We start from the raw sequence: 27,717 nt of genomic DNA, 5'->3' as shown, positions 1-27,717 counted from the left end.
CCAGTGTGTTTCCAGTCAATAATACTCTAAAATCCAGTTACTTGCCAGCCTATTTCCAGAGCTGACAATAAACTGATCCAATGTGTTGCCACTTAATAACCATCATGTGTCCATGTGCTTGTCAGCTGATTTCCAGACCTGAAAACCAGCTGTAAAATTTAACTTCCAGTCTGCTGTCAGTTTATATACAGTTTGTTGTCAGTGATGTTTGTAATGACGTTTTAACAAAATTTCATTGATTTTTTATATAAAACTATTTGAAGGAGCTAAATTATATAGAGGTATCTGGAAATAAACACTGACAACAATCTGGCAACAAACTGGTATGCAATGTCAATCTGACAACACACTGGATACACAACTGACAACAAGCGGCTTTTTGGACTTTCCAGTCTGTTGTCCTTGTATTGTCAGTGCACAGCCAGTCAACTGGAAATATTTTTCTGACAACACACTGGCATATTGCCAGTGTGTTGTCATTGTATTGTCAGTGTATAGTCAGTCACAACATGCCAGGCTCTCTTACATGGACAAGAGAAACACTTTAGCAAACTGGAATCATTATTTAAAGTTTTAACTAAATTCCTTTATGCAGTACAAAGTTATGAGCACTTATACATGAGTGTTTTTTTGTTTCGGGTTTTAACGCCGTTTTTCAACAGTATTTCAGTCATGTAACAGTGGGTATACATTAGTATGGCAGATGGACTAGTTTTGTTTGTTTGTTTTGGGTTTAATGCTGTTTTTCAACAGTATTTCAGTCATGTAACAGGGGGCAGTTAACCTAACCAGTGTTCCTGAATTCTGTACCAGTATAAACCTGTTCTCTGTAAGTAACTGCCAACTTCCCCACCTGAATCAGAGGTGGATGACTAATGATTTCAGACACAATGTCATTTATCAAATAGTCACGGAGAACATAAGCCCTGTCCTAAGATCGAACTCGCGACCCCATGTTCCGTAGATCGACGCTCTACCTACTGAGCTAAAGATGGACTAGTATCCCAATATATCGCTTACTACTCAGTGTTACTAATTTTTTTTATTTCCCCCTAGGAAAATTGTCTTTATTACCATTGTATTGTCATAGCATTGTCAGTGTACGGGAAGTTTGTTTCCAGTTTAGTGTCAGTATATATTTTTTTCTATTTATCCTTATTAATGTTTAAAATATGAATTTTAATGTGACTTAAAACCTTCATTTTACTTGTGACTCAATTTTAATACAAATTCAGATTTGCAATATTTCAGTTATCAATAACATAACATTGAAACCAAAGGAAATGGTAAATCTGCAAGTTTAATTTTACAGGGTAGCGAAAATACATGACTTTTAAAATTTCTGTATCTGTTTAGCAAAAATACTTGTTGCGGACAGAATCTGTGTTACAATGAAAACAAGTAACTGTAAAATGATGAAAAAGTACCTTTACAATGTGCCCATCAGTGCTGGAAAACTATTGAAAACTGAAAATAGTTTTGGAGGGAAAAATGCAACACTTGGCCATTTTGATAAGGTGTCTTGTAATATTTGTTCTGCTGTGAAAATTGCTAAGATGGGTATATTGCCAGTATATTGCCATTGTGTAGCCAGTGCATTGTCAGAATCTGCTCTGAGTAAATTTATATCCAATGTACTGTCAGACAGACAGCCAATCCCTACAATATTGTCACTTATGTAATTTTTATCTCGATTATTCAAAGAATAGAAGTTATTGGACATGCCCCTATGTTGCTGGGCAATGTGATCATTCGTTGGATAAATAATGCCCATTGAAATTGAGACATGTGGAGCTAATTTCTCATCCAGTTTTAAACGGCATGGCAATGGCACCTTTTATACACAATCCCAATAAAGTTTAAATGTGCGGAATATATCTTAGGGCTACAGGTATAGCAGAATAATGCGCCCTTGGGCTTAGGCAAAATATGTTTACTGTCATAAAACTGGTGTGTGGGAGTTTGAAGTATGTATATAAAGGGATTTCAATTAAACTTCATAAGCATGATGGCCATGAAGCAAAGATGTGTGTGATACATTTTTAGAGTTAGTTAGTTAGAATTACGCGCCCTTGAACAAATGATTATACTGTATTACTGGTGCATTGGATGTTTGTAGCATAAACTCATTCCACTATTTTAAATATACGTTTTGTATACCAATGGAACTTCATACAAATGAATTCATGACAACAGAAATTGAACTCAGGACAACTGAAATAACAATACACGTTAAATGAAACAATAAAATCGTATACTCACTTACGACAGCACAGGTTGCTATCATCACGTATAAACACTCAGGTCTATTTTCCTACATTCCTAGAGATACAGTTCAACGGGACATGCTCAGGTACTAATAACGAACGATGTGTTACCAAACACTCTGAGTGTATGGATGGGGTTTGCAAGTGTCCAGTGGACAGAACCCATGACGATTCATCTGACAACTGCACTCAAAGTAAGTCTAAGTCATATATAATACACAAAAATCAGGCTAATATTAAAATTTTCTTTGTAGAATACGCAGACGTTTTAGCAAAAGTTTTAAATACATGGTCAATATGTTGGCATATTTCTGTCACGAGATAGCTAGATAGCTATCACGATAATTTTGTAAACTTTCCAGGAAATGTGTACATTTTTCTTAAAAGATTTCAGCAATAAATAATAATTTCTAGATATTTTAATCTGTTTCCTGAAAATGTTTTCGCGCAAACATCGCATCTATGCTTCAAACTGCCACAAGATAGATGGTAGCTATAACGATAATATCTTAAAATTACAAGCAATTTTGTCCATTTTTCTGAAAAGATTTTCGCAATAAATTATTTTTTTCTACATGTGCTTCTTATTTTCAGGAAACTTGAGGCTACTGAGAAAATCTTTTCAGAAAAATTTGTAATATCAAGATAATTTCTGACAATATCGATCTAACTATCTAGCTAGTAAATGGGCAATTGTGGGCACTTACACAAATGGTATCGAGATTAAAATGTAAATTATCGCAATAATATTTCCAGGAAACCTTGGACTATTGAGATAATCTTTTCAGAAAACTTCGCTTTATCAAAATATTGTTTTAAGTATCGCGATAGCTACCTATCGAAATATGACACCATAGGTCAATGTATGCAGTATAATTAGTGTCTTTTGTATCTGATCTATTTCATAAGTAGTAGATGTAAAAAAGAGCGTCAGGTCAAATTTTCCTATCGAACACATTTCCGGATTGCTAATATCTAATAAAATATCATATTATTAGTTTTCTCAGGAGAAACGAAACTTCTTAATGGTTACTATCTGGCATCGGTAACACAAGAAGTAGTTCATGCATTATACATACTTGACTTTCAGTCGACTGTGGTGATGAACCTGTCATAAACAACGGAACTGTAACGTCAAACGGTACCAAATATGGGTCAACACTAAATATCACATGTGATGAAGGTTTCGAACTCTCAGAGAATGCAACGATTAATTGTACCACACCGGGGACCTGGGGAAACATGCCATTATGCACACCCAAGGAATGTCCAGAATTTATAACACCAAACAATTCTGAAATAGACTCAAATACCACTGGTCGCACATATACAGATATCATTGAAATCACATGTATAACAGGTTACGAGCTAGATAGCTGTTTATCTACGGTGACATGTTTGGCCAACCAGTCTTGGAGTGAGTCCCCTGTTTGTTCTGTCGTAAACTGCAATGCATCAGACATTCCAGTTAATACCATTATTTCATGGGACAAACAGAAATATGAATACAACGAAAACGTTACAGTTGAATGTGACACTGGGTTTCAGCTTGAAGGTAATGCTACAATTAGTTGTCAGGCGAACGGAACATGGGAAGACATTCCAAAATGTTCTCCAGTGGACTGCGAGCCACTTGTTTTGCCAGATAATGCAGCTTTTGCTACCAATAAAAGCCAATTAGTATACCAGGAAAACGTTACAATAGAATGTGATGCAGGTTATCAACTTCAAGGTAATGCTACAATAAGTTGTCAAGCGAACGGAACCTGGAACGACATTCCAAAATGTTATCCAGTGGACTGCGAGCCGCTTATTGTGCCAGATAATGCAGCCATTGTTTTGTATAAAAGTCAATTTGTATACAATGAAAACGTTACATTAGAATGTGACACAGGTTATCAACTTCAAGGCAATGCAACAATAAGTTGTCAAGATAACGGAACATGGATAAACCTGCCAGAATGTCAACCTGTGAAATGTGAAGAGTTTACCAAGCCCGATAATGCCGCTATTTCTCCGAACAAACAACAGTATGAATACACTGACAACATAACAATCGAATGTAACGATGGTTACAAATTTCAAGGTGAGAACACGTTTAGTTGTCTAGCAAATGGGTCATGGACCGGTGTGCCAACATGTACCCATAAAGAATGCCATCTATTTGTTATACCAGAAAATGCTGAATCTACACCTAACAAAAGCCAGTTTTTATACAGCGAAAATGTAACGATTAAATGTAACATTGGTTACGAGCTTCAAGGTATAGAAACAATTAGTTGTCAAACTGATGGAACTTGGAAAGAGGTACCAACTTGTTCTCCAGTTGAATGCGAACTTTTTGATGTACCAAATAAAGCAAAATTAGAACCGGACAAACAACAATATACTTACAGTGAAACCGTAACTTTGGAATGCGGAAGTGGATATGAAATTCAAGGTAACTCCACAGTGAGATGTCAAGAGAATGCATCATGGACCGAAATTCCGACATGCAAACCCATTGATTGTAGTACATTACAGTTACCCGAACATGCAGAGAAAGATTTAAATATCACCGGCCTTAACTTTGACGATGCAGTTTTTATCACCTGTGAAAATGGTTTTATTTTGGTTGGTGATAGTAATATATCTTGTTACGCAGATGGTACATGGCCAACAATGAAATGTGTGCCTGTTAATTGCTCAACAGATGACTTCGCAAAACCCGATAACAGCATGGTTTCAAATGTAAGTGACAGTGCTTTTGAGATCGAGTGTGTTGAGGGTTACATAATAGAAGGAAATTCTTCTGTAACTTGCATTTCTGGAAATTGGAGCGAGTTTCCAAGATGTAACAAGGTAGACTGTGGAGCGTATGGTTTCATAGAAAATGGAAATGTTTCGTCAGAGACAGGGACGAAATATGGAGATACAGTTGAAATATTATGTATCGAACATTTTCGATTAATAGGCAAAAGTCAGGGCATCTGTTTATCTAATGGTTCGTGGACAGACAAGCCCGAGTGCACGATAATTGAATGCGGGACGCTAAGGATACCTGAAAATGCAGAAGAAGCGGTAAACATAAATGACACAATTGAAGGAACTGTTATTACACTGGTTTGTAGAGATGGATATGACCTCAACGGAAACGGAACCGTTATATGTCAGGCAAATGAAAGTTGGAGTGATATACCGATGTGCGAGCCGAAGGATTGTGGCCAACCGAACGAAACCACAAATGGTAATTTCATTGGACTCGACAAGACAACATTTAATAGCTCGTTCGTTGTTGAATGTATGGATGGGTATAACTTGATCGGGGAACATCTTGTATATTGTCAGGAAAATGGAAGTTGGAGTGGTGTACCAATGTGCGAGCCAAAGGATTGTGGACAAATTGAACCACCAGAAAATGGAAGCATTGTTAACCAATCAGGATCAACAGTAGACAGTGTAGCGTTTATAGTATGTGATAGTGGATTTGATGTAGTGGGAAAAGAAAATGTCACATGTTTGACGTCTGGAAACTGGGATAATTTGCCATCTTGCCAGAAGACTGATTGTGGCACATATACACCACCAGACCATACAAATATAGGAACTAACAATACGATTATTTGCGAAATAGGATATGACCTGTCAGGAGACGCAATTATCGAATGTTTGGATGGAAATTGGAGCGTTAATGGTAACTGTGATCGGGTACAGTGTAGTAACTTACCCGAAATTGACAATGCTAATATATTAGAGAATGATAATGACACGTATTTATTCGAAGATACAATTGACATTACATGTAATGAGGGATTTGAAATATCTGGAGACTTTAAGGCAAAATGTAGTGAAAATAAAACATGGGTAAATGTGCCTTCGTGCAATCCTGTTACTTGTAACGAGTTTCACGTTCCTCCTGATGTGGAAATCGGTAACCAGGACACAACGAGTCGAGTATTTGAAGACATTATAAATATCACATGTTCGATTGGATTTGAACTTGAAGGCGATGGCTTTGTTTTTTGCAATGCATCTGGAGATTGGGAGAACAATACTTCTTGCAAACCAAAAACTTGTCCTGAATTTGAAGTACCAAACAATACGAAAGTTGAAAGCAGCGATGTAAATGGTTCATTATTTGTATTTGGCGATTCTGTGATATTCTCATGTGAAGAAGGATATAACTTAACCGGAAATCCACAAGCGAACTGCACAGCTGACGGTGAATGGACAGCTATTCCTTCTTGCAGTATTGTATCCTGTAAATCTTTTCAAGTACCACAAAATGCCTCAGTTGGTCAGCAGAACCTTACCGGTTATACATACGGTGACGCACTAAATATCACTTGTGACGAAGGACATTTTTCACCTGAAGGATTGCAAGCAGTATGCGGGAGCGATGGAGAATGGGTAAATATTCCAAACTGCGTTCCTGTAAATTGTTCAAAATTCACGGTACCAAACAATGCAAGCATAGGAAACCAGACAACTGACGGTTATAAGTTTGGAGATGTTGTACAAGTGAGTTGTCAAGACGGTTTTTCGCTATCCGGCGTCAGTAAAGTGGAATGTTTAGCAAACGGAACTTGGGGTGAATTTCCAAGTTGTGAGATAATAGACTGTGGACCATATGAGCCGAGGGGCGAGACATATACTATTGAAGCCAACTCTACAACTACGTATAATACCTCGTTATCGGTTACATGCGTAGCTGGCCTTGAACTAACAAATGACTCGATGAAGACAGTATCATGTGAAGCAGATGGACAATGGAATGGACACATCGAGTGTAAAATTCCTGGTAAGCATATAAGTCCTTTAAATATAAGTTCGAACGAATGATAAATATTGAGCTACTAAATTGACATGCATTTGCTTGTTGTTTGTTGAAAGATTGGAAACAGACCAGTAAGATGTTCTGCGACGACTAAATTAATTCTAGTAATTGAGATGTCTGATGAGATAACTATGTAAAGTTATGAGCAAAATATTATATCCTATCGTATTTACACATGTTTATAAAACATGGATAGGACAAATAGCCTAGTTCATACCTTTTAGACGTCAATGATTTTGTTAACCGTACCTATGTTTGTCAGGCCGGGGTCCGGGCTAGTTGTCACTATATAGCAGAGGTCGATGCTCGGCTACGTCACAATTAAAAATAAACCGGTCACTTCACAATTGAAAAACTGACCATTTTCTTATATTGCGTTCCTAATTCCACATACCAGGTTTTATGCTGTCAGACCATCTTCACGGAGGAGATATAATCTTATATGCGCGACTAAAGCTTGTGATTAAATTAACGGCTTTTTTTACATTTGAACGTCACTTTTTAACGTTTCAAAATCAATTCACACAACTGTTCTTTTGTTCTTCGCGGGTTAGTAACCTACACTTGCATAGTACGAGGGCCATTCTAAAATTAACCACAACCGCGTGCTTCTATATAAGTTTGACACACAAGAAACTCGTGTTTTATATGGAGTTATATACACTAAGCAAAATGCATGTAGCTATGAAAAGCGAACAAAAGTCTGAAATTAGAGCGTACATTAAAATACATTGTTCTTTAAAAGTACCTGCAAAGCAGATATCCAGTGAACTTCATACATCATATGGGAAGTCTGCAGTATCAGCATAAACTGTTTACAGGTAGGTTCGTAAATTTAAAAATGGCCAGACTGTCCCTAAAGACAGGGCTCATCCTGGCAGGCCCAAAACAGTATTGACGTCAAAGAACATCGCTGCTGTAAGACGCCTGATTGATGAAGATGTGAAGTACACGGTGTCCGAGATAGAGTCGTTTCTTTGCATCTCAACAGGAATAAGTCTCGAGATTCTCACAAAGCACTTTGGTTTAAGAACGGTTTGTGTCAGGTGGGTGCGTTATATGTTGACCTTGGAGCAAAAGGCAAATAGGGTCAAATGTGCTAAAGAACAGCTGAAAAAGTTCCCAAATTTAGATGGTCGCACTATACTCACACTCCTAGTATATTCAGCAATATTAAATCCATTGACAATTGTTTAAGAAAGTAATAACTGTAAAATCATTAAATTTCATGAGCATGAAATTCCGTGGTTTTGGTCAAAACAACAATTTTGTGGGGATATGAATTCGTGGATTTCAACTTTCGAACATAAAATGAATAGGAATTTTACTTGTTCGTTGGGATTAAATTTTGTTGATTAACTCAACCACGAAATCCACGAAAATTAGTCCCCCACGAATATTAATGAGTTCACAGTGTCTGAAATAGGATTTAACAAGAAATCATTGCATTTTATGGAACATTTGGCAGCCACATTTTAAACAAGGGCATTGTGAGCCTTTAAATTACCATGAAATGCGCGGGAGTTATTTTTTAACGTTGACGTCATTTTTGCTTTGGGACATAATACATTTACGCTTTTCCACGAAACGCGCTTATATAAAAAATATGTTTTAACAGCACACGAGCGTGAGAATCTCTCCTTTAAAACACATTTTCTCTCCTGATAAAACACCCGCGAAAAGTGGCAAGAACAGCAGTTTTATGCCAGAATGTCAGTTTATATGTGCAAATGAGATTATTTGTCAATATTATCTGACAATTGAAGGAGAAATTCATTTATATTTCTGCTTCGATAAACTAGTACTAATAAATATTGGATGTGTTTTCTTAAACCTACCTTAATGTATATAAATACATGCAAGACATAAATACGTGTATCCTTATTTATTATAAGATATGTCTTATTTTTCAATTTCAATGTATAATCATGATTCTGTTGAATTTGCAGTAAAATGTGCTGAGCCTATATCTTTCAGGATCCGTATCTTTTACACAAAGCATGTTTATATTTGACGAGGGGGAGACTAAACATATAACCTGCGAAGTGAAAGATTATCCGGGCTGGCAAACAGTATACTTAACAAAGAATGATCAAGATGATAGTGTTCCCTTCAATCCAATTTTCATGATCTCTAATTCCACTGGATCCGTCAATCATCGAACAATTGATACAAACTACACTGTCGACCATACGCTGGAAAGTGATGGAGTTTCCGTTTCACTGAAGTTCGAAACCGTTACCTGTGACAATGAAGGGCTGTATACATGTGCTGTTGTTGTAGGTGATCCTGCTAATGCTACCGAAATGAAGTCCGCTGGTGCAACCGTAAATGTCTCCTGTACAGACTGTGGAATACATGAGCCTATCACTAACACATATGTGGTAGACCAAAATGGAGAAACGACGTTAAATTCGTCATTGTCTGTTACATGCGTGGACGGTCTAGAACTAACAAATGAATCGGTCAAAGTTGTGATCTGTGAAGCTGATGGAAAATGGCACGGAGAACCAGTCTGCGCAATTCCTGGTAGGGACTTACAAGTCCGTTTTAGATTTTCGGGATGAAATATAAATATTTTGGTTAATCGAATACTTTGAATTCGTTTTCTTTATGACGAAGCGAAGCAGAACTCTATCTATGTTTATTGAGGAATTTGGAGTCAAAACATGTATCTAAATTAATCTTAAAAATTAAAAGATAAGATATGCATTCTATTAAAAATGATGAATTCAATTCAGTTTCAAGAGAATGTTAAATTTTATTATTTTAAATAATGCTTACACAATAATGTTTGTCTGCTCTCATTATCATTGCTTTCATTAAATGTTTTGTAATATCAATCTTTACTTTGGTTTCAGGATCCGTATTATTTACAGAAAATATTTATGCATTTGACGAAGGTCAGATTGGACATATTATTTGCGAAGTGAAAGATAATTTACGCTGGCAAACAGTATTATTAGCAAAAGAAGATCAAGACGAGAGTGGTCCCACCACTCCAATTTTCATGATTTCCAATGCCACTGGATCAATCTCTAATGAAACATTGGATACTAACTACATTGTTGACTTTACGCTGGAAAATGATGGAGTTTCTGTTTCATTGAAATTCGAAACCGTTACCTGTGACAATGAAGGGCTGTATACATGTGCTGCCGTTGTAGGTGATCCTGCAAATGCTACAGAAATCAAGTCCACTGGCACAATCTTAAATATCTCCTGTACAGACTGTGGAATACATGAGCCTATAACTAACACGTATGTGGTAGACCAAAATGGAGAAACGACGATAAATTCGACATTGTCTGTTACATGCGTTGACGGTCTACAACTTACAAATGAATCGGTCAAAGTTGTGACCTGTGAAGCTGATGGAAAATGGCACGGAGAACCAGACTGCACAATTCCTGGTAAGAACATACACGTCCGTTTTAGATGTACAGGATGAAAAATAAAAATTTTGGTTAACTGATTACTTAGAATTCGTTTTGTAATTTATGACGGAGCGCAGCAGAACTGTACCTTAATTTATTCAGGTGCTAAGAGACATAAACAGTGCCTTACTAAAAGGCTTGATCAGATGTACCTTAGATAAAAAAAGAAATGTATTTCATTCCGTTTCCGGAGAATGTAATAATTTGTTATGATATAAAATGCTGACACGATCAACATTTGTCTGCTTTTATTTGAAGATTATTTAATCATGCTTTCACTAAATGTCATTCTTTTTGTTTCAGGATCCGTATCGTTTACACAAACTGTGTATGCATTTGATGAGGGTGACACTGGACGTATTACCTGCGAAGTGAAAGATTATCCACGGTGGCAAACAGTATTATTAGCAAAAGAAGATCAAGACGACAGTGGTCCCATCACTCCAATTTTCAAGATTTCCAATGCCAATGGATCCATATATAATGAAACATTGAATACCAACTACACTGTTGACTTTACCCTGGAAAATGATGGAGTTTCTGTTTCATTGAAATTCCTGACCGTTACCTGTGACAATGAAGGGCTGTATACATGTGCTGCCGTTGTAGGTGATCCTGCAAATGCTACAGAAATCAAGTCCACTGGCACAATCTTAAATGTCTCCTGTACAGACTGTGGAATACATGAGCCTATCACTAACACGTATGTGGTAGACCAAAATGGAGAAGCGACGATAAATTCGACATTGTCTGTTACATGCGTTGACGGTCTACAACTTACAAATGAATCGGTCAAAGTTGTGACCTGTGAAGCTGATGGAAAATGGCACGGAGAACCAGACTGCGCAATTCCTGGTAAGAACATACAAGTACGTTTTAGATGTTCAGGATGAAATATAAAAATTTTGATTAACTGATTACTTAGAATTCATTTACTTATTTATGACGGAGCGAAGCAGAACTGTCCCTTATTTATTCAGGTGCTAAGAGATAGAAACAGTGTCTAATTGAATATTAAATAATGCTTAATCAAACGTACCTTAAAAATGTATTTCATTCCGTTTCCGGAGAATGTAATAATTTATTATGATATAAAATGCTGACACGATCAACATTTGTCTGCTTTTATTTGATGATTATTTTATCATGCTTTCACTAAATGTCATTATTTTTGTTTCAGGATCCGTATCGTTTGCACGAACCGTGTATACATTTGATGAGGGTGACACTGGACGTATTACCTGCGAAGTGAAAGATTATCCACGGTGGCAAACAGTATTATTAGCAAAAGAAGATCAAGACGACAGTGGTCCCACCACTCCAATTTTCATGATCTCCAATGCCAATGGATCCATATATAATGAAACATTGGATACCAACTACACTGTTGACTATACGCTGGAAAATGATGGAGTTTCTGTTTCACTGAAATTCGAAACCGTTACCTGTAACAGTGAAGGGCTGTATACATGTGCTGCCGTTGTAGGTGATCCTCAGAATCCTACAGAAATCAAGTCCAATGGCGCAATCTTAAATGTCTCCTGTACAGACTGTGGAATACACGAGCCTGTCACTAACACGTATGTGGTAGATCAAAATGGAAATGCAACATTCAATTCGTCATTGTCTGTTACATGCGTGGATGGTCTAGAACTTACAAATGAATCGGTCAAAGTTGTGACCTGTGAAGCTGATGGAAATTGGCACGGAGAACCAGTCTGCGCTATTCCTGGTTAGAAGTTACACATTTCTAGCATAATTATTGCCCACTCAAGATGCATTGTATATATGAAATATAAGGTTGAATTGCCGAATTATTTGTAGTATAATAGATATTTGGAAAAAATTAGAAACAAAACAATTTTACCATACATTATATCGAGAAAGAAACCTTGATACTTTTATGCGTTTAAAATGTTGCGACTAGTTAAAATATTTTAATCTGGTTTGCCTGTGATTTCAGGGTCACTTTCATTTACGGAAAAGAACTATGCGTTCAAAGAGGGGGCATCTGTAAATGTTACCTGCCAAATGAAGGATAACCCAAACTGGAAAACCCTAATCATTGGGAAGGTTGATGATAAAATTGGTGACCTTGTCAGTCAAATATTTACGATCTCCAATGTAACTGGCTCTGTCGTTCATACTACCTTCGATAACAACTATACTGCCAGCTACACACTGAATAAAGATGGCGCTGCAATTTCACTTCAATTTAACCCTGTGACATGTGACAATGAAGGGTTATATATGTGTACTGCCATTGTTGGTGAACTAGAAAGTCCAGTCGAAATCAGTAATACCAGCACAATGGCATATATAACAAGTAAGTTGACCTTTACTTTTATTAACCCCTTGTTGCATTAACATATTTATTTGAATAATTTCTAGCCAATGTATTTACTTTACCACCAATTTAGATATATTATTTTTCAACTATTATTAATATAATTTGTCACCATGTGTTAATTTCAGATGTATATTTATATTTTATGCTCTAAGTGCTGTATGTGTGGCTGCGTTTTTGAATGTCGTTTTTTCTATTAGACTTTTGTCCTTGCATTTCTTCGGTATCTAATCCTTTATGGCAGACCTGGAGCACCTGTGATAAATTACAGACTCCGGTATATACCGGTACCGAATTCAGTCGATTTGAATGATGAGTATCTTTAATGTATATATTTTGTAACCATGGTAATACTAACCCTAACCTTTAGTCAGTATATCTTACATATAATACTCCAAATGCGGGCGGACATGCAATAATTTGCGTAGTTTTGCAGTGCTTTCCGATTGATATTACCTGAAGAACGCTCCAGATCTACAGTGAGCAACATCGATGTTTTATACTGGTAATACATTTTGGCTTTTTTTTATACTTCCTTCACAAAATCTAGAAAGTAATATAGAATAACAATGGATATGTTTTCTTTTTTTCCAAAATGAAGCTGATTCAAAAGTTCCAGAAATATCCATCCCAGACAAGGTATTCATTGGTCGAGAGGCAGTTGTTGAGTGTACTGGTCTTATTGGAAAAGGAGAATCTAGTCAAATTGAAGGACGACTTATGCTTGACACAAATTTTGGGGTATTATATATAATTTCCAGGTTCATATGGAAAATGGTTGCAGCTTTATTATGAAGCAGCGTATTTTTCCTTCACCCCCTTGATATAAGCATGTAATTTTCATTTTATTTCGGTGTGATTCGAAGACCGTTTTCCAAAGCAATTTTAAAGATTTCAACGTTTATATTTGGAGAAAAATCAAAATAATGCAATTCCCTGTCATGACATGTAGAAAATATTTTAAAATATATTATACTAAAATACTAATAATGATCATTTGTATATCGATACAAACAATAATAATAATATGGTTTGTTCTGTTGCGGCGGAAACAGTAATTTTTTGCAGCTTCGACATTTTACACTGAAAATATCTATATGGCTATACAACTGTGCTAATATTAAATGTATTTTCTTAAGTAAGAATATATTACCCAATCTTATCATATAAGCTCATTCTTGCATTTTTATTTCTACAATAGGACAATGGTAGTAGTGTAACGTACAACGGATCAAATACTCCGGAAGATGTGGATTGTTACTTCAAGGACTCGATTTCAGTTCCCATACCTACATCTGCAGACACTTCAGATTTGTGGGCGCAGTGCGTTATTCGTCCTTTCCAGGGAGATGACCTACTGTCTGAAAAGAAAGACATTCATATTCTAACGTCATTTGGTAATATAGCATTCACATATTGTTTAAATTTATCTTTGCATAGCTTACGGGGTTGTATTTTTTCCAAGTATTTTGAAATCATGTGGTACATTCAATATCTGTATAACAGAATTCCGTTTAAGCCTGTGCTTTTTATTACCTATTACGGACAGACTCGATAAAACTGAGTTAGCAACTTAGCATTGTTTTGCATTCTAGGCATTCAAAGGACATTCTTTACTTTTGGGTGAAGTAATGGGGTCGATGCCCTGCAGGAGAGAGTTAGTGATCGCGCCGCAATGATTGAAAGAAGGAATACATCTGTAAACATATAGAATAGAATTGTTATGACAACTTTCAACAACACAGAAATCAAATTATGAAATTGCATCATAGTATTAGAACCAATATACCATTTTCGGTTTTCTGAATAAAAATGCGTTGATGTAGTTTGTAAATTGTTTATATTGCTTTATTTACATATTTGTAAGGATTTCAAAGAATGAAATAGTTTTGTTTAAAATCAATGAATTGTATTTCGTGGCTTCTTTGAAACGGCGGTATTGAAATGCCAACCTGAGTTTGGTCTATACAGTAACGGTCATTTATCCGTATGCGAAAACGTAAGCAGTAATGAGAAATTTTTCTGAAACTATTTTTTTATCGTATTAACGATAGAAGGGCGGGCCGAAATTGCTTTACCATGAAGTGACACGTATGTGCTAGACATATGCCCAATTCTAGCGAATCATTCATCAGAACTTTAAATTTCATATTTTTCAGGCTCTGACATCAACACATTTTTGCAGACTTTTCAGTTTTACTATCCAATGCTTCCATTGTGGAAAGAGCACATGACTTAACATTTCACTTCAGAAAGGGGCATAGATTTAGGAAAATCAGTATATATTCAACTTTATTGTATTATTCTGTTCTCCCGCGTGTAGTGGTGAGACATATTGATTTAATGCTAACAATCAGTCTGTCAATCTGCTTGTCTGTTTGAATGTCATAAAGTTTGTCCACGAAACTTCTCCGACCCTAATGATGGATTAACACCAAACCGAGTATTGTCAGCGGGGTTATTGCACTTGATTCATCAAATTTTTTTTTTCGGCTACTTCTTATATATTATTGGGCGGATTTTCACCAGACCTTACAGTAATGATCAGTGTCAAGCCTCCTTGTGCATATTATTGCCATGTTCATGTTCAGTGATTTTCAGTAGTAGAGTTATGACCCTTTATTTGTCGTATTTTGCCTTATTCCAGGCAGCTGTTCTAATATTTCCAATACAAATTACACCAAGTTTCACAAAAGTAATCACTTCCAAAATAGAAGAAATGCAATCTTTACAGGTCGCTCAACACGACAAAAATGAAAACGTTGCAGACTCGGGTTGATTGAGCTTGTTCATGGACGGCAGCGGAAATGCATGCTACCGTCCATGCTCTCTAGCCCCGGGTTGAGCAGAGCTCGATATTTACACATGTTACAAGTACCAAAAACAATTGAGAGATATCCGCATATTTGCTCATACGGCGGTGCATATGAACCTTCAATGATACACTAGTGTGCAATTCCATGAGAGGCGGCGTATGGTTCCCAGTTAAAATAATGGGCTTGCCCTAAACGAGACAACAATGAGCAGAACTAAACAAACTGGACTTTAGAAAGGGGATCTGCATATCACAGAAACTGCCAAAAGTGGTTAAACAGCGGGTACCACGTCCAAGGGATGATTATACACTATTCAAAGCTATGAAAACGGGGGTATTGGAACCACCCAAGACGAAAGCTAAAGCCGAAAGAGTAAACAGTACTGCTAACACAACATAAATATCGTGCTAAACGATGAACTGAAAATACCAAAGTATAACAGCTCTGATTGAATGTACGGGGAGAGTTTTACGGCCGCCAAGCCTTAATTGTCGTACATTGTCATGTACCTGTTCGTTTTTTTTTCAGCAGAGTTACGGCCCTTGGTTCATCAAATTTAACGATGCTTTAGTCACTTCTCTTATGTAATAGGGCGAATTTCCAATATACCTTACAAGAGTGATCAGTGCAAAGTTTTATTATGCATATTATCGCCATGTTTCGGTCCTTAATTTGTCTGATTTTACTATTTCCATGTGGTAAGTGGTAGGAGTGGTGTAAAACAACCTCTAGTTATGGAGAGTTCATCAAACGAATTTACGTTTGTTCTTGGTAAAACAGTTATCAGGATGGCTCTACAGCAGAATATAGTATGCTGTGTAAAGAATTTAACCCTAAAATTTATGGTCCATTCTTGCAAAATAGCCAGAAAACGTTTCTAAGATATGATTAGCGCCATTACTCAGATTGAGAGTTTATAATTCAAATTTTCAAATATTCAAATAAACGGTAAAAAAACTTCACAGGTACTTATTGTTGTTCTTTTATTTTCAGTAAATATTGAAGGAGTGAAGTACAAGATTATCACCAAAGAAAATAACGAATTTTGGCATTTTGACGGAAATAATAGTAACATAAAGGCAGTTTCATCTAGACTTCAAGTAGACGATGATTTTGTCAAATTTGTTTTTGAGAAACAAATGGACGAATCATACAAAATAAAGGTTAGATATATAAAGTATTAAAATATTTGCATCTTTAAAGGCATTGGTTAACCTGCGTTTGTCGATTGAAAGAAAATGCAAGTGAAATTCTCACAATACTATTCACTGTTTAATCCATCACTATGGCCGAGTGGTTAAGGTCACTGACTTCAAATCACTTGCCCCTCATTGATGTGAGTTCGGACCTTATTCGGGGCGTTGAATTCTTCATGTGGGGAAGCCATCCAGCTGGCTTACGGAAGGTCGATGGTTCTACCCAGGTCCCCGCTCGTGATGAAATAATGCACGCAGGGGCAACTAGGGTTTTCCTCTACCATCAAAAGCTAGAAAGTCTCCATATGACCTATAACTGTCTTTAACAAAATAAATACATTTCCGTAACAAGGCTTTTCCTTGATTTCTCTTTAAATATAGGATTGATGTTATACATTATTCTGAAGAACTCCGGGGCTGGTAACAGGATGTTTTTGTTTAATTATAAGAAAAACTGATGATAAGTTTAGAATTAGTTTATACTAATTTGTTTTAGCTCGATTGTGATGAAAGCTTCAAGCTTATTGAAACCACTCTCGAATCCGCTTCCTAGAAAAACCAGTACTGGTGTCATATGAGAAATCATGGTCGTGACCCCAGTAGGGCTCGAACCCACGACCCCTGGATTGAGCGTCCGACACCTTACCCGCTAGACCACCGCTCCTTCAAAAGTTTAGAATTGGTGGCCAAAAACGATTTTGATTGAAAATTTCAGCCATTCTCAACACAATGCTGACTTCACTGTCGAATTGGTATTTGTAAAGCGTTCAGGATATCTAAGTTAGCACAAAAGCAATTTTTCCATGTAAAATATTAAAATGATATTGGCCGTTCCATGAGAAAACCTGCGTAGTGACACGATATAAATATTGCATAATAAGTTGGTTTAAAATACTGGAAAATTATTGTTTTTTTTATGTTCATGCAAAAACTAGTAACAAGTATATTGTAATACAGTTATGTAAGGGAAATCAAATTCTACCATATTTTACAATTAACTGATATTTGTGTTGTCATGGCAACGGAAATTCCAAAGGACCAGTGCATCATGAAAATAGAGGTGTGTAGATAAAAGGCCCCTGATGAAACCAAAAATATACGGTTAAGTTATTTTTCAGTTAAATTATTTTTAACCGTTCCTAAATATTCAAAGTTTGATGTTTATTAAGTGATATGCAAAAGTTGTTGCATTAAATGACTTGAAATAATAAACGCTTTGCCCGGCGACGTCATAATACTTCCATGACGTTCTTAAAGTCACGTGTACAAAATCTGCTATTTTTGGCCCTACTTTCTTGTTTTTTAAGATACAGCCTTGAAATTTGGATGATATGTACAATTTTGCATGCCGATCTTAAAACCGACTTTCAGTGACCATGAATGTGACCTACTGACATACTTTCTTGTTTTTTAAGAAACAGCCTTGAAATTTGGATGGCATGTATAGTTTTGCACACCGATCGTAATTCTGATTTTCATTGACCCTCAGTATGACGTACTGACCTACTATCTTGTTTTTTTTTTTAAGATACAACCTTGAAAACCGGATGATATATACAGTTTTGCATGCCGATCTTTAAACTAACTTTCAGTGACCACCAAAGTGACCTACTAACTTACTTTCTTGTTTTTAAGCTACAGCAAAATGATTTAGACCACTGTAATATTTTTTACAGATTTCAAAAGCAATATTGCATAATATTTACCTTGACCCACTCTCTTTTTTGTTTTTGTTTTGTTTTTAAAGCTTAAGCTAAGAAATTTGTTCAAGCAAGCAACTCTACTCAGGTGAGCGATATAGGGCCATCATGGCCTTCTTGTAATAGTTTTTAGATGATTCACAAAGTGGCTTCTAAAAGCCACATTGAAATATTAGAAACGTTTATGATTGCAACACCATGTGATGTTCCTGTCAATAAGACGTCAAGGAAATACATAATTACACTAGTAATACATGTAGCTAAACAGTCATATAAACAAAAATGTGTTTTTGTTAATGCTTTTCGGTTATTCTGAAAGGATATGTAGTTCTATAAAATACAATATTCTTTATGATTTCTTACCCTTCTTTAGTCTGTCGCAAAGCCGATCTATATGTATGATGGGTATAACGTCACTGATGCGCCTGCGCAGTATCTTTATGGGAACGTGAACGACACTACTGACGACGACCACATGCGCTTCTTTGTTTTCATGGAGACACAGGACTGTTACAGGATACAAACAAAAGCAACTGGCCGTTATGTTCGACTAGACGACGACAAATACGTATCATCAAAAGAAAATAAAATGGATGACAGATCCTTATTTAAGTTAGTTTGAGCATAATGTTTTATCTATATAATTTTGTAAGTGTAGAAAATATAAAGTTTACTGTTTAATGAATCCATATTTAACAAACTTTTCAGGAGAATACATAATATACTTTGTAATATACGTTTTTGCTGATTCACACTTACCATTTCATTATAATCAGCTCTAGCATAAGCTATTGTAATGTATCAACTTCATGTAGAATTGTACACGTATACGGTTATTAACATGTATGTATATCACTAATGAGCCGGATCACTTCATAGAATATACGAGAAAAAAAAACAATTTCCGTCAAACGTGCCGTATGAAAAAAAAAAGAAATTAAAGTTTAATAATCCGTCATGAGATAAATTGATCGTAGGAATGATTTTTGTTACTTCAGCATGACCGAATTTCGGGTATAATTTAAACAAGGATGCTAGAGACTTGGGAAGATTAGAAGTTAGAATGATTTTTTTAAAAATATTACACATTTTAATTAACGAAACGTCAATACTGAGAGCCTAGAGAAAATACAATATACGTTTACAAAAACATCTATGTGCACAAATATTACTTTTGTAATGTTTCAGTATTTCTATCTGCTCAGCTTTAGTTTGTGATCCAGTTGCACAGATAACAGGTATCGGTGAATCCGTTACGTTTACATGTACATTGGAAGACATTATAGATATCACAAGTGTTGTTATAAGTAAAAATACTACTGAATTTATCAACGAAGACAATGTGATGCTACCTTATAAAAAGAACGACATGCCATTCACACTAACGATACCGTCAATCTCCGAGGTGAACATGACTTTCGCAGCTGTGGGTTGCGAGGATGAAGGAGAATATGATATCGTGTTTAATGATGCTCTTTCCGCGACTCTTGCACTGACAATTGTATGTAAGTAAATAATTGAACTCTTTTCCAAAGCAACACACCGGTTCATATTATATGTATATTTTCACCATATTTTATGGTATTGGCCGAGTCTGTAAGACTCTTTGTGGTTGTAAATATATTATAAAAGATAAATATTCAGATTTTTTAATTTTTGAGCTATCAAAATAACAACGGTTTTATCACATTTCCTTTTGCATATAATAGTTATTAATTTGGAAACCTTTGTTTCTTACTTTGCACCTGGAATCGGCATTTTTTACTGTCAGTGCATTTTTCATTTGCATAATTGGATTATGTTTCCCTAAGACAAGCTTTGTATATACATTGAAATGTTAGAACTTGGCTCATCTGACTAACAGCATAAATTTGAAAAGATCGTTATATTATTACAAACAGATGATAAATAATTTTATAGTGTATCACTTCTGCAGAAATAACCAGTTGTTAGTAATTGCTTTTTTGTGAAGTTACTTGTCTAATAAAAGATTAAAAAGGTGCAATTTATATTAAGATTATACAGGGATAAATAGATAAGTTTACACATCTATATAAAAGCATATCAATAAATGTAATTTCCAAATTAAAGCTGATTCAGCAACGCCAGAAATAACAATCCCGGACAAAGTATTAATAGGTCGAGAGGCAGAAGTTGAGTGCACTGGTCTTATTGGAAAGGGAGAATCAGGTCAACCTGTAGGACGACTTCTGCTTGAAACCAATTTTGGGGTAATGTTATTTAGGATTGATAGTTTATTACAATTTGTTAACAAAAGGAGACGGAAAATGACAACAAATTTTAATAAAGATCTTATTCAGACTTTAACACATTTACATCCCGGTTTCTTTTGTAAAGTCTAACATAGCAAGTCTTGATAATGAACATTAATATTATGTTAGTATCTGTATGAGAAAAGTGTCCATATAATGCTAATTCAAGCTTTAAAAATTGTCTTACACAGCGTCCAATTTGTCACATTCTTTTGACCTAGTATTTACTATTATGTCACAGGATAATGGTAGCAATGTAACGTACAACGGATCAGATACACCGGAAGAGATGGGCTGTTACTTTAAAGACTCCTTTTCAGTACTGATACCGACATCTACAGTCGCTTCAGACTTGTGGGCACAATGTGTGATTCGCCCTCTACAGGGGGATGACCTTTTGTCTGAAAAAAAGGACATTCACATTCTTGCATCGTTTGGTAATATAACATTTACATACTTTTGTATATACCATAGACTTCCTAGATACTTAAACTGCGTTTGCTGATCTTTACGTCTGTGTCTGTAATTAGCAACAGAAATTACTATCTCATGAAGTATTTAAAACCGCGTATTTAATACTGACTGAGAATACAAAATATCTGCTATAATTTATAGTTGCATTCAAGAACTCGTCATACGTATTCAATATTGGCGAAAAAGCATCTATTGCCTGTGACGTTCAGAATGTACCGGATTGGAAACGGATAGAGATAAGACGGTCTGACGGTCAGGTTATCATTGGCATAAATAGTACCGATCAATCACCGGACTCGAATGAACCCCATATAAGTTTGGTGGCGGATGAAAGCAATTTTGCTAATGATACAGCTACATTAGCTGTTGGTTTCGACGCTGTGATGTGTAGTGATGCAATGGGAGACGTGGGTGATATTAATTACACGTGCGCAGTTATGACTAGCAATTCAACAACAGAGGATATGACTACAGTGACGTATCAAAGTATGTATCGCCCTTTTGCCCAGTTTTATGCCTGTAGCAGTATTCAAATATTCACAAAATTAGGTCATTGATAAATACATAAAAATCTGCAGAAATCATGTTTTTGTTTCGTTGTGACCAAACTACATTGAATTTCCCTTTGTTACATAGGTCATTATTTTATACCTTTTCAATGTTACTGTCGATTGAAACTTATATTAAGGTACTGGACTTTAAATTAAAATAGCTATACTTTCAAGTCAACGAATCTTTTAATTTGCACAAAATAAATAAAGAGTCTTTTTTCTGTTTGAAGAATACAGTGGTTTTGACAACATATTATTTATACCATTTCTATTTTTTACATTTAAATTCGTAGGGAAACCGGAAGTGCCTATTCTAGAAATGTCACGTGAAATAATCGAAAACAAATTCACGTTAGGGGACAGACTCTTTTACTGTAAGGGTGATGTAGGAGACCCACCAGGGACTATAGAAGTACAAAGTAATTTCAATGGATCATATGAAACCTTCTTGGCACCATTGCCTGGGATTGATAATAATACAATTGGTTGGATTGTAAGCAATGAAACAGATTCATCCGAGTGTACGAATTACAAAACAATAGGTTTCGCGTTTCACACTGTAACCATTGATATGCAGTACAAACGCTTAAGATGTACAATACGTCCTTCTGATAAACTTACGGCCACCATGGACGACTTATTTGATGACAAACCAATTAATATTGTTTCAGGTAAGCATAATCAAATTAACTTTTTTTCTATGATTCTGTTTCTAAAAAAAGTTGGAGATAAAACAACTTAAACAATAAAATGAAATGATAATTTTAAAACTAACGAATATTTTTACATTTAATTCTTTAATTCTCTGCTAAAATATAAAAAATAATAAACTGCCTAAGGGATATTGCAACATACTTCCTATAGTATTACTTCTCACATTTTCATAAGACGACATATGTGTTGGGAAAGCTGGCTATGTGTCACATCCATACTTCTGTCATCTCTTTGTGGAATGTGATAAAACGACAGATGGTCACATTGTTGGAGTTCCTGTGGGTTGCAGTGAAAGTGAAAATGAATGTTTTGACGACGAGGTTGTCGACGGTAATCCTTGTGTGGAATGCTCCTCTATTGGCGGCTGCAACATAACAGGTGGATAAAATGTGTTTCCATTCAGACATTTTTACGTCTTTACAACCTGTTAAATTTGATGCTATTTTGTTCATTGAAAGTATTTCGAGTTGCTCATTCATGTTGTGTCAGTACACATTTTGTAATTTTTGTAGCATTGTTGCTATAATAACAACAAAATCGACGTTTTATTTTACAAATGTATCCCCATAAAAGTTAGTGTTGGTTGCTTTGGTTAAATGTCACCTACCTATAGAGAAAATGCTTTAAAAGAGACTGATTATTTTAACTATTGGAAATGAACTAATTTTAACAACTTTCTGGTATGAAGTAAATAGCGTGCAAGGAAATGAAAGACAGATAAAAAGTCATTGAAAATATCATGGCACATTTTTGAGATATTATAATTCTGAAGTAAAGTCTTATATGTTTATTGTGGCCATTATTGTTGACCGTATTCTGAATGGTTCTACAACTTGTATACTATAGCATACACGTTTGCTTTGAATATCGGATTTTTTTTTAGATTTCTAGCAAGTACTGGTCGGTTACGTTTAGTATTTTACCATTTTTGTCAAAAAGCGCCGGTTGTCAAAATTCAAAACATAGAATTTCTAACCAAATTTATACATACATATATCTCAGATAAACTCGTCGGCATTGAAGTTAAAAGGGTTGAGCACCAAAAACCTTTTACCCAAAGTCAGAAACAAGAAAAAAACATTCATAGGGATATGTTAAACAAAAATGTATTCACAATGTTTCTGCTGATTGGTGGGATATTTGATAATATCTATATTTACTTCAAATTTATAAACAGTTACGATAGTTATTCATAAAATTCTTCTTTAACTGCTTATGTAATTCATGCATGTTAGTAAAGAAATGATACTATTAAATAATATTTTGTTTAATTGATTTTATTTAGGTAAATTTGCAATACTTTGTTTACTTATAATCTAAAAGGAGCTGCCCTTAAAAACACCTAATTAGCCTAATTAGAGTTTCTTTTAATGCCTATTTCCGATAGTTCATTAGTAACTAAAGATGAAAAAAATTTATGTTGGAAGTAGTTTAAGGTTCTTGCATAAGTTTTGGTAATATAACCGGCCTAAAAGTGGTTGTTTTAAATTGGTTTGAGGTTTTGATTTGTAAATACACATTTAGTTGATACTCTGATACATAAAAGAATATTTAAAATAATCAGCGCTTATAATTTTCGGCCCAACTGTTTCTAACTCCAAAATCATTTCACTTTTAATCCGTTATACCCCAGTCACACATACGGCGTGGATAGCTACGTCTAGCCACGGACAGAAACGTAGTAATCCGTATCGATCCGTACCGGAGCCGTACGGATTGGTACGGATTGATGCGGATTACTACTTTAAGGTACGGCTCAGGTACGGATCGATATGGATAACTACGTTTCTGTCCGTGGTTAGACGTAGCTATCCGCGCCGTATGTGTGACTGGGGTATTACAGGAAATGTATTGTAATCCTAAGCATACGCTTTTCTTAACAAAGGTATCAAGTGCGACAAAACATATGCAGCATCATACAAGGGGGAAACTGTTTCATTCACTTGTGATACTCAAGACTTTGGCGAAGTTAGACAGATTTCAGTAAACAATTACGCTGCATTTGAAATAAATGTGACAGAGATGACAATACCAGTAACCAAAGATGTAGATGTCAAAGTCAGCGAAGGTTCTGTCATCCTCAGTTTTTCAAACGTATCATGTAACCAGGAAGGAGATTACGTTATCAGTCTAAATAATCAAACAGCCATTACACATTCTTTGGTTGTTATTTGTAAGTACGAAGTATTTTACAATATTATTTCATAATTTATTATTTATTTATCATGCAAATTAAGAATATTAAGTAATATGCATGTCAAAATGATAAGACATTTTAAGTACGATTATTACATCTAAATTTCAATGAATGTAACTAACATATCAGTGTTGTTTTTCAAAGTTTCAAATACAATAGAATAAAGAAATTTACTGTTGAAAAGTTCCTTACTCAAGAAAATGTTGATATCTGAAAATACCGTTCTTGCACATCGGAACGGCATTATGGGTCATTTAATCTAACACCAATCCCAGATGACTCGTGCTGTTAATGACAACGTACGATCTGTACACTGATGATATAGCGTCTATTTAGAATTCGATAAAAATAAAACACCTTCGTAGTTGTGCGTCACAAGGACGTCATGGCGTCAATTTTATAAGGACGTTTACTTCCTGCCCTTTGTTTAAATACGCTACTGTAGAGAAAATGTACTGTAAAAAAAGTATTTCGTTTTGTTTTATTTGTTCTATAATTTGTAAACGATAGGCAAGAAAAATCATCTATGACTGGTAGTTCTTTGGTTTCGAATGTTTTTTTAATGTTTGTCAGTTTTGATGATATAAGACTTTGTGTGTTTTAAATTATTTTAGCTGAACCAACCGAACCAAATTTATCTGTACCTGGCATAATGACTGCAAATCAGGAGACAAAAATTAACTGCAGCGGCCGAATAGGTCGTGATAAAGAGGGCAACAACAAAGCAGTTATCTACCTAGAAGTCATGCCGGAGGTTAACAGTTTACTTTATTTATGACTAAATATCTACAGCTTTACATGTTTCCTTGATAGCAAATGTTTAGAATACTATCTGTACGTTCGTCTTTGCTTGTATTTGAAGTTTTGTTAAGATAATAATGAAAGCGATTGCTAGAAAAGTGGAAAAAGTACTTATGCAAATAATTTATAGATGTATATTTATTTATATTATTTTAAAGCAATCTAGCGAGTTTGAAGAATACAGTGACCACGAGACAAGGGCATCATCAGAAGAGGATTGTGAGATTTCAGAATCGGTGGTGTTCAGCATAACACCTGGCGTTTCTTTGAATAACTCTCAAGTTAGATGTACAGCTAAAAATGACACCGGGGTTGTAACATATTCGTCACCAAAACTCATTGTGTTACAAACACCAGGTAAAATGTGATTCATGGCCTTTATTTTAAAGTAGATCTAATAGAAGATTTAAAATAAAAATGTTAAACAGAATTGCTGACTATAAACAAATTGCTGAAGCAAATAATCACTTGAAACATATAATTTATATACATAGTTTCTTCTAAGTCACAAGAAAGATAATCAAAATCAGCACAAAGCTTTATCCCACATTACAGTCGTGATGTCCAAAAATGCAGCATAAGCAATTTTTTAAAGGAACCATTATGTGTTTCAAAGATAGAGGTATCTTTATACAGAAGAAAAGAAATGGTCTACATATATTTCTGTTATAACTATTTATGTTACTTATACATTAAAGTAAATGTTTTTGTTAACTGTCTTTATCTGTTAAGTTTAAAAAATAGTTAATTTAAAATACTAGAACCTACTTGCGTGTCATAGTGAGAAAGAAAAATATTTTAAAAGCTTGTTCTGGCATTGAGAAAATATGACAAATTTAGAAAATGCATTCTGCAAAAAGAACAGCTTTATCTACTTTTCCTGATTGAGCAATAAAAATTTTAAAGTTAAAACTTCAGTGGAAAATTGCCAGAACATCTTATCAATATAAATCATGTTATGGTTAAGTTAAATGAAGGAATCTCTAGTTTAGATCAAAAGACATGTGTATCGATAGTAGTTTTTTTGTACAATTTATTGGCCACTATCAGTTATAGCTGATTTGATCGTTATTGAGTACCTTTAGATAAACATAAGATATAAATACAAGAATTTTACCAAAATATGTCTCAGAATGTGCTTTATCAGGGTATACAAAAAGTGAATAACGACAATATTGGTACGTAGCTGATTCTGGCACTAACCCCTCGATATATAACTGCACTTATCTAATAACATTTACTTTGTTCATCTTTCAGCTATGTTTTGTGAGCCAATGTTACAGGCTAGAGGTATTGGTGAATCTGTTTTGTTTATATGTGCACTGAAAGACATAACAAACATCACAAGTGTAGTTGTTACTAAAAATTCTTCTACATTAATCAACGAAGTCAATGTGGCACTACCTTATAAAAAGGAGGACACCCCATTCACACTTACGATACCTTCAGTCACGGAAGTGAACATGACTTTCACAGCAGTGAGTTGCGAGGAAGAAGGCGACTACGATATCATGTTAAATGATGCTGTTTCCGCGACTCTTACACTGAGAGTTGTGTGTAAGTAAATGAATGAATTAATTGCCAGATTAACACATGATATTTTCCCGATATATTTAAAGAGATCCCATATATTACTACGAAGATTGTTCAAATATGAATGCATCTAGAACGTTATCTCGCTCAATAATGCGAAAATCACGAGGAAATTAAAAAATTTGGGTAGATAAACATGTTAGCTTTACATTGATACCCATTAAAATCCGTTCACTTTAGCTGTCTATCGCTCGCTAAACATTGCCTACTCATGTATACTAATACAAAAATACTTGGAAGAAGGTCAGCGTACGCCGTTGAAATACGGTCCTATATTAAGAATCGTTGTATTCTTGGCATAGGGCGTAAAGACATTTTTTTGAAATATGTTCTGTTTATGAGCATAATGAAATGTCTTTTCCGGCAGTTATTCGTTGGTTTAAGAAATTCAAATATGGGTTAGTTTCAATAGAAGATGCACCACATGGCCGTCGGCCGAAAACAGCAACGTCCGCCAAGATGGTTGCTAGAGTGAAAGAAATAGTTGCTACTGATGCAAGATACACCGCTAGGCAAATAGCTAGTATGGTTGGCA

The 27,717-nt window shown here is 35.2% G+C and overlaps 1 protein-coding gene across 2 annotated transcripts in view; it reads left to right on the top strand.

Annotated features, from left to right (window-relative positions):
• The first annotated feature begins 2,332 nt into the window (after positions 1-2,332).
• Positions 2,333-27,717, top strand: part of LOC123554697 (uncharacterized) — a 43,527-nt gene continuing 18,142 nt past the window's right edge. Inside the window, exons 1-21 of one of the 2 annotated variants that reach the window (XM_053547805.1) lie at positions 2,333-2,461; positions 3,358-7,047; positions 9,061-9,612; positions 9,945-10,496; positions 10,824-11,375; positions 11,701-12,252; positions 12,484-12,846; positions 13,469-13,608; positions 14,069-14,264; positions 16,677-16,846; positions 18,953-19,191; positions 19,768-20,084; positions 20,671-20,810; positions 21,094-21,289; positions 21,468-21,812; positions 22,171-22,548; positions 22,766-22,969; positions 24,477-24,764; positions 25,403-25,542; positions 25,748-25,946; positions 26,847-27,146. In XM_053547805.1, coding sequence (XP_053403780.1) covers positions 2,395-2,461; positions 3,358-7,047; positions 9,061-9,612; positions 9,945-10,496; positions 10,824-11,375; positions 11,701-12,252; positions 12,484-12,846; positions 13,469-13,608; positions 14,069-14,264; positions 16,677-16,846; positions 18,953-19,191; positions 19,768-20,084; positions 20,671-20,810; positions 21,094-21,289; positions 21,468-21,812; positions 22,171-22,548; positions 22,766-22,969; positions 24,477-24,764; positions 25,403-25,542; positions 25,748-25,946; positions 26,847-27,146 — 9,580 coding nt within the window. In that variant the 5' untranslated portion in view covers positions 2,333-2,394. The remainder of the gene's footprint in view (positions 2,462-3,357; positions 7,048-9,060; positions 9,613-9,944; positions 10,497-10,823; positions 11,376-11,700; positions 12,253-12,483; positions 12,847-13,468; positions 13,609-14,068; positions 14,265-16,676; positions 16,847-18,952; positions 19,192-19,767; positions 20,085-20,670; positions 20,811-21,093; positions 21,290-21,467; positions 21,813-22,170; positions 22,549-22,765; positions 22,970-24,476; positions 24,765-25,402; positions 25,543-25,747; positions 25,947-26,846; positions 27,147-27,717) is intronic. The other variant, XM_053547806.1, reaches the window with a different exon arrangement.

This window comes from Mercenaria mercenaria, chromosome 7, assembly GCF_021730395.1.
Source record: "Mercenaria mercenaria strain notata chromosome 7, MADL_Memer_1, whole genome shotgun sequence".
Lineage (NCBI taxonomy): Eukaryota > Metazoa > Mollusca > Bivalvia > Venerida > Veneridae > Mercenaria > Mercenaria mercenaria.
Note: the sequence above shows the minus strand (reverse complement) of the source record. Positions and strands in the feature narration are given on the sequence as shown.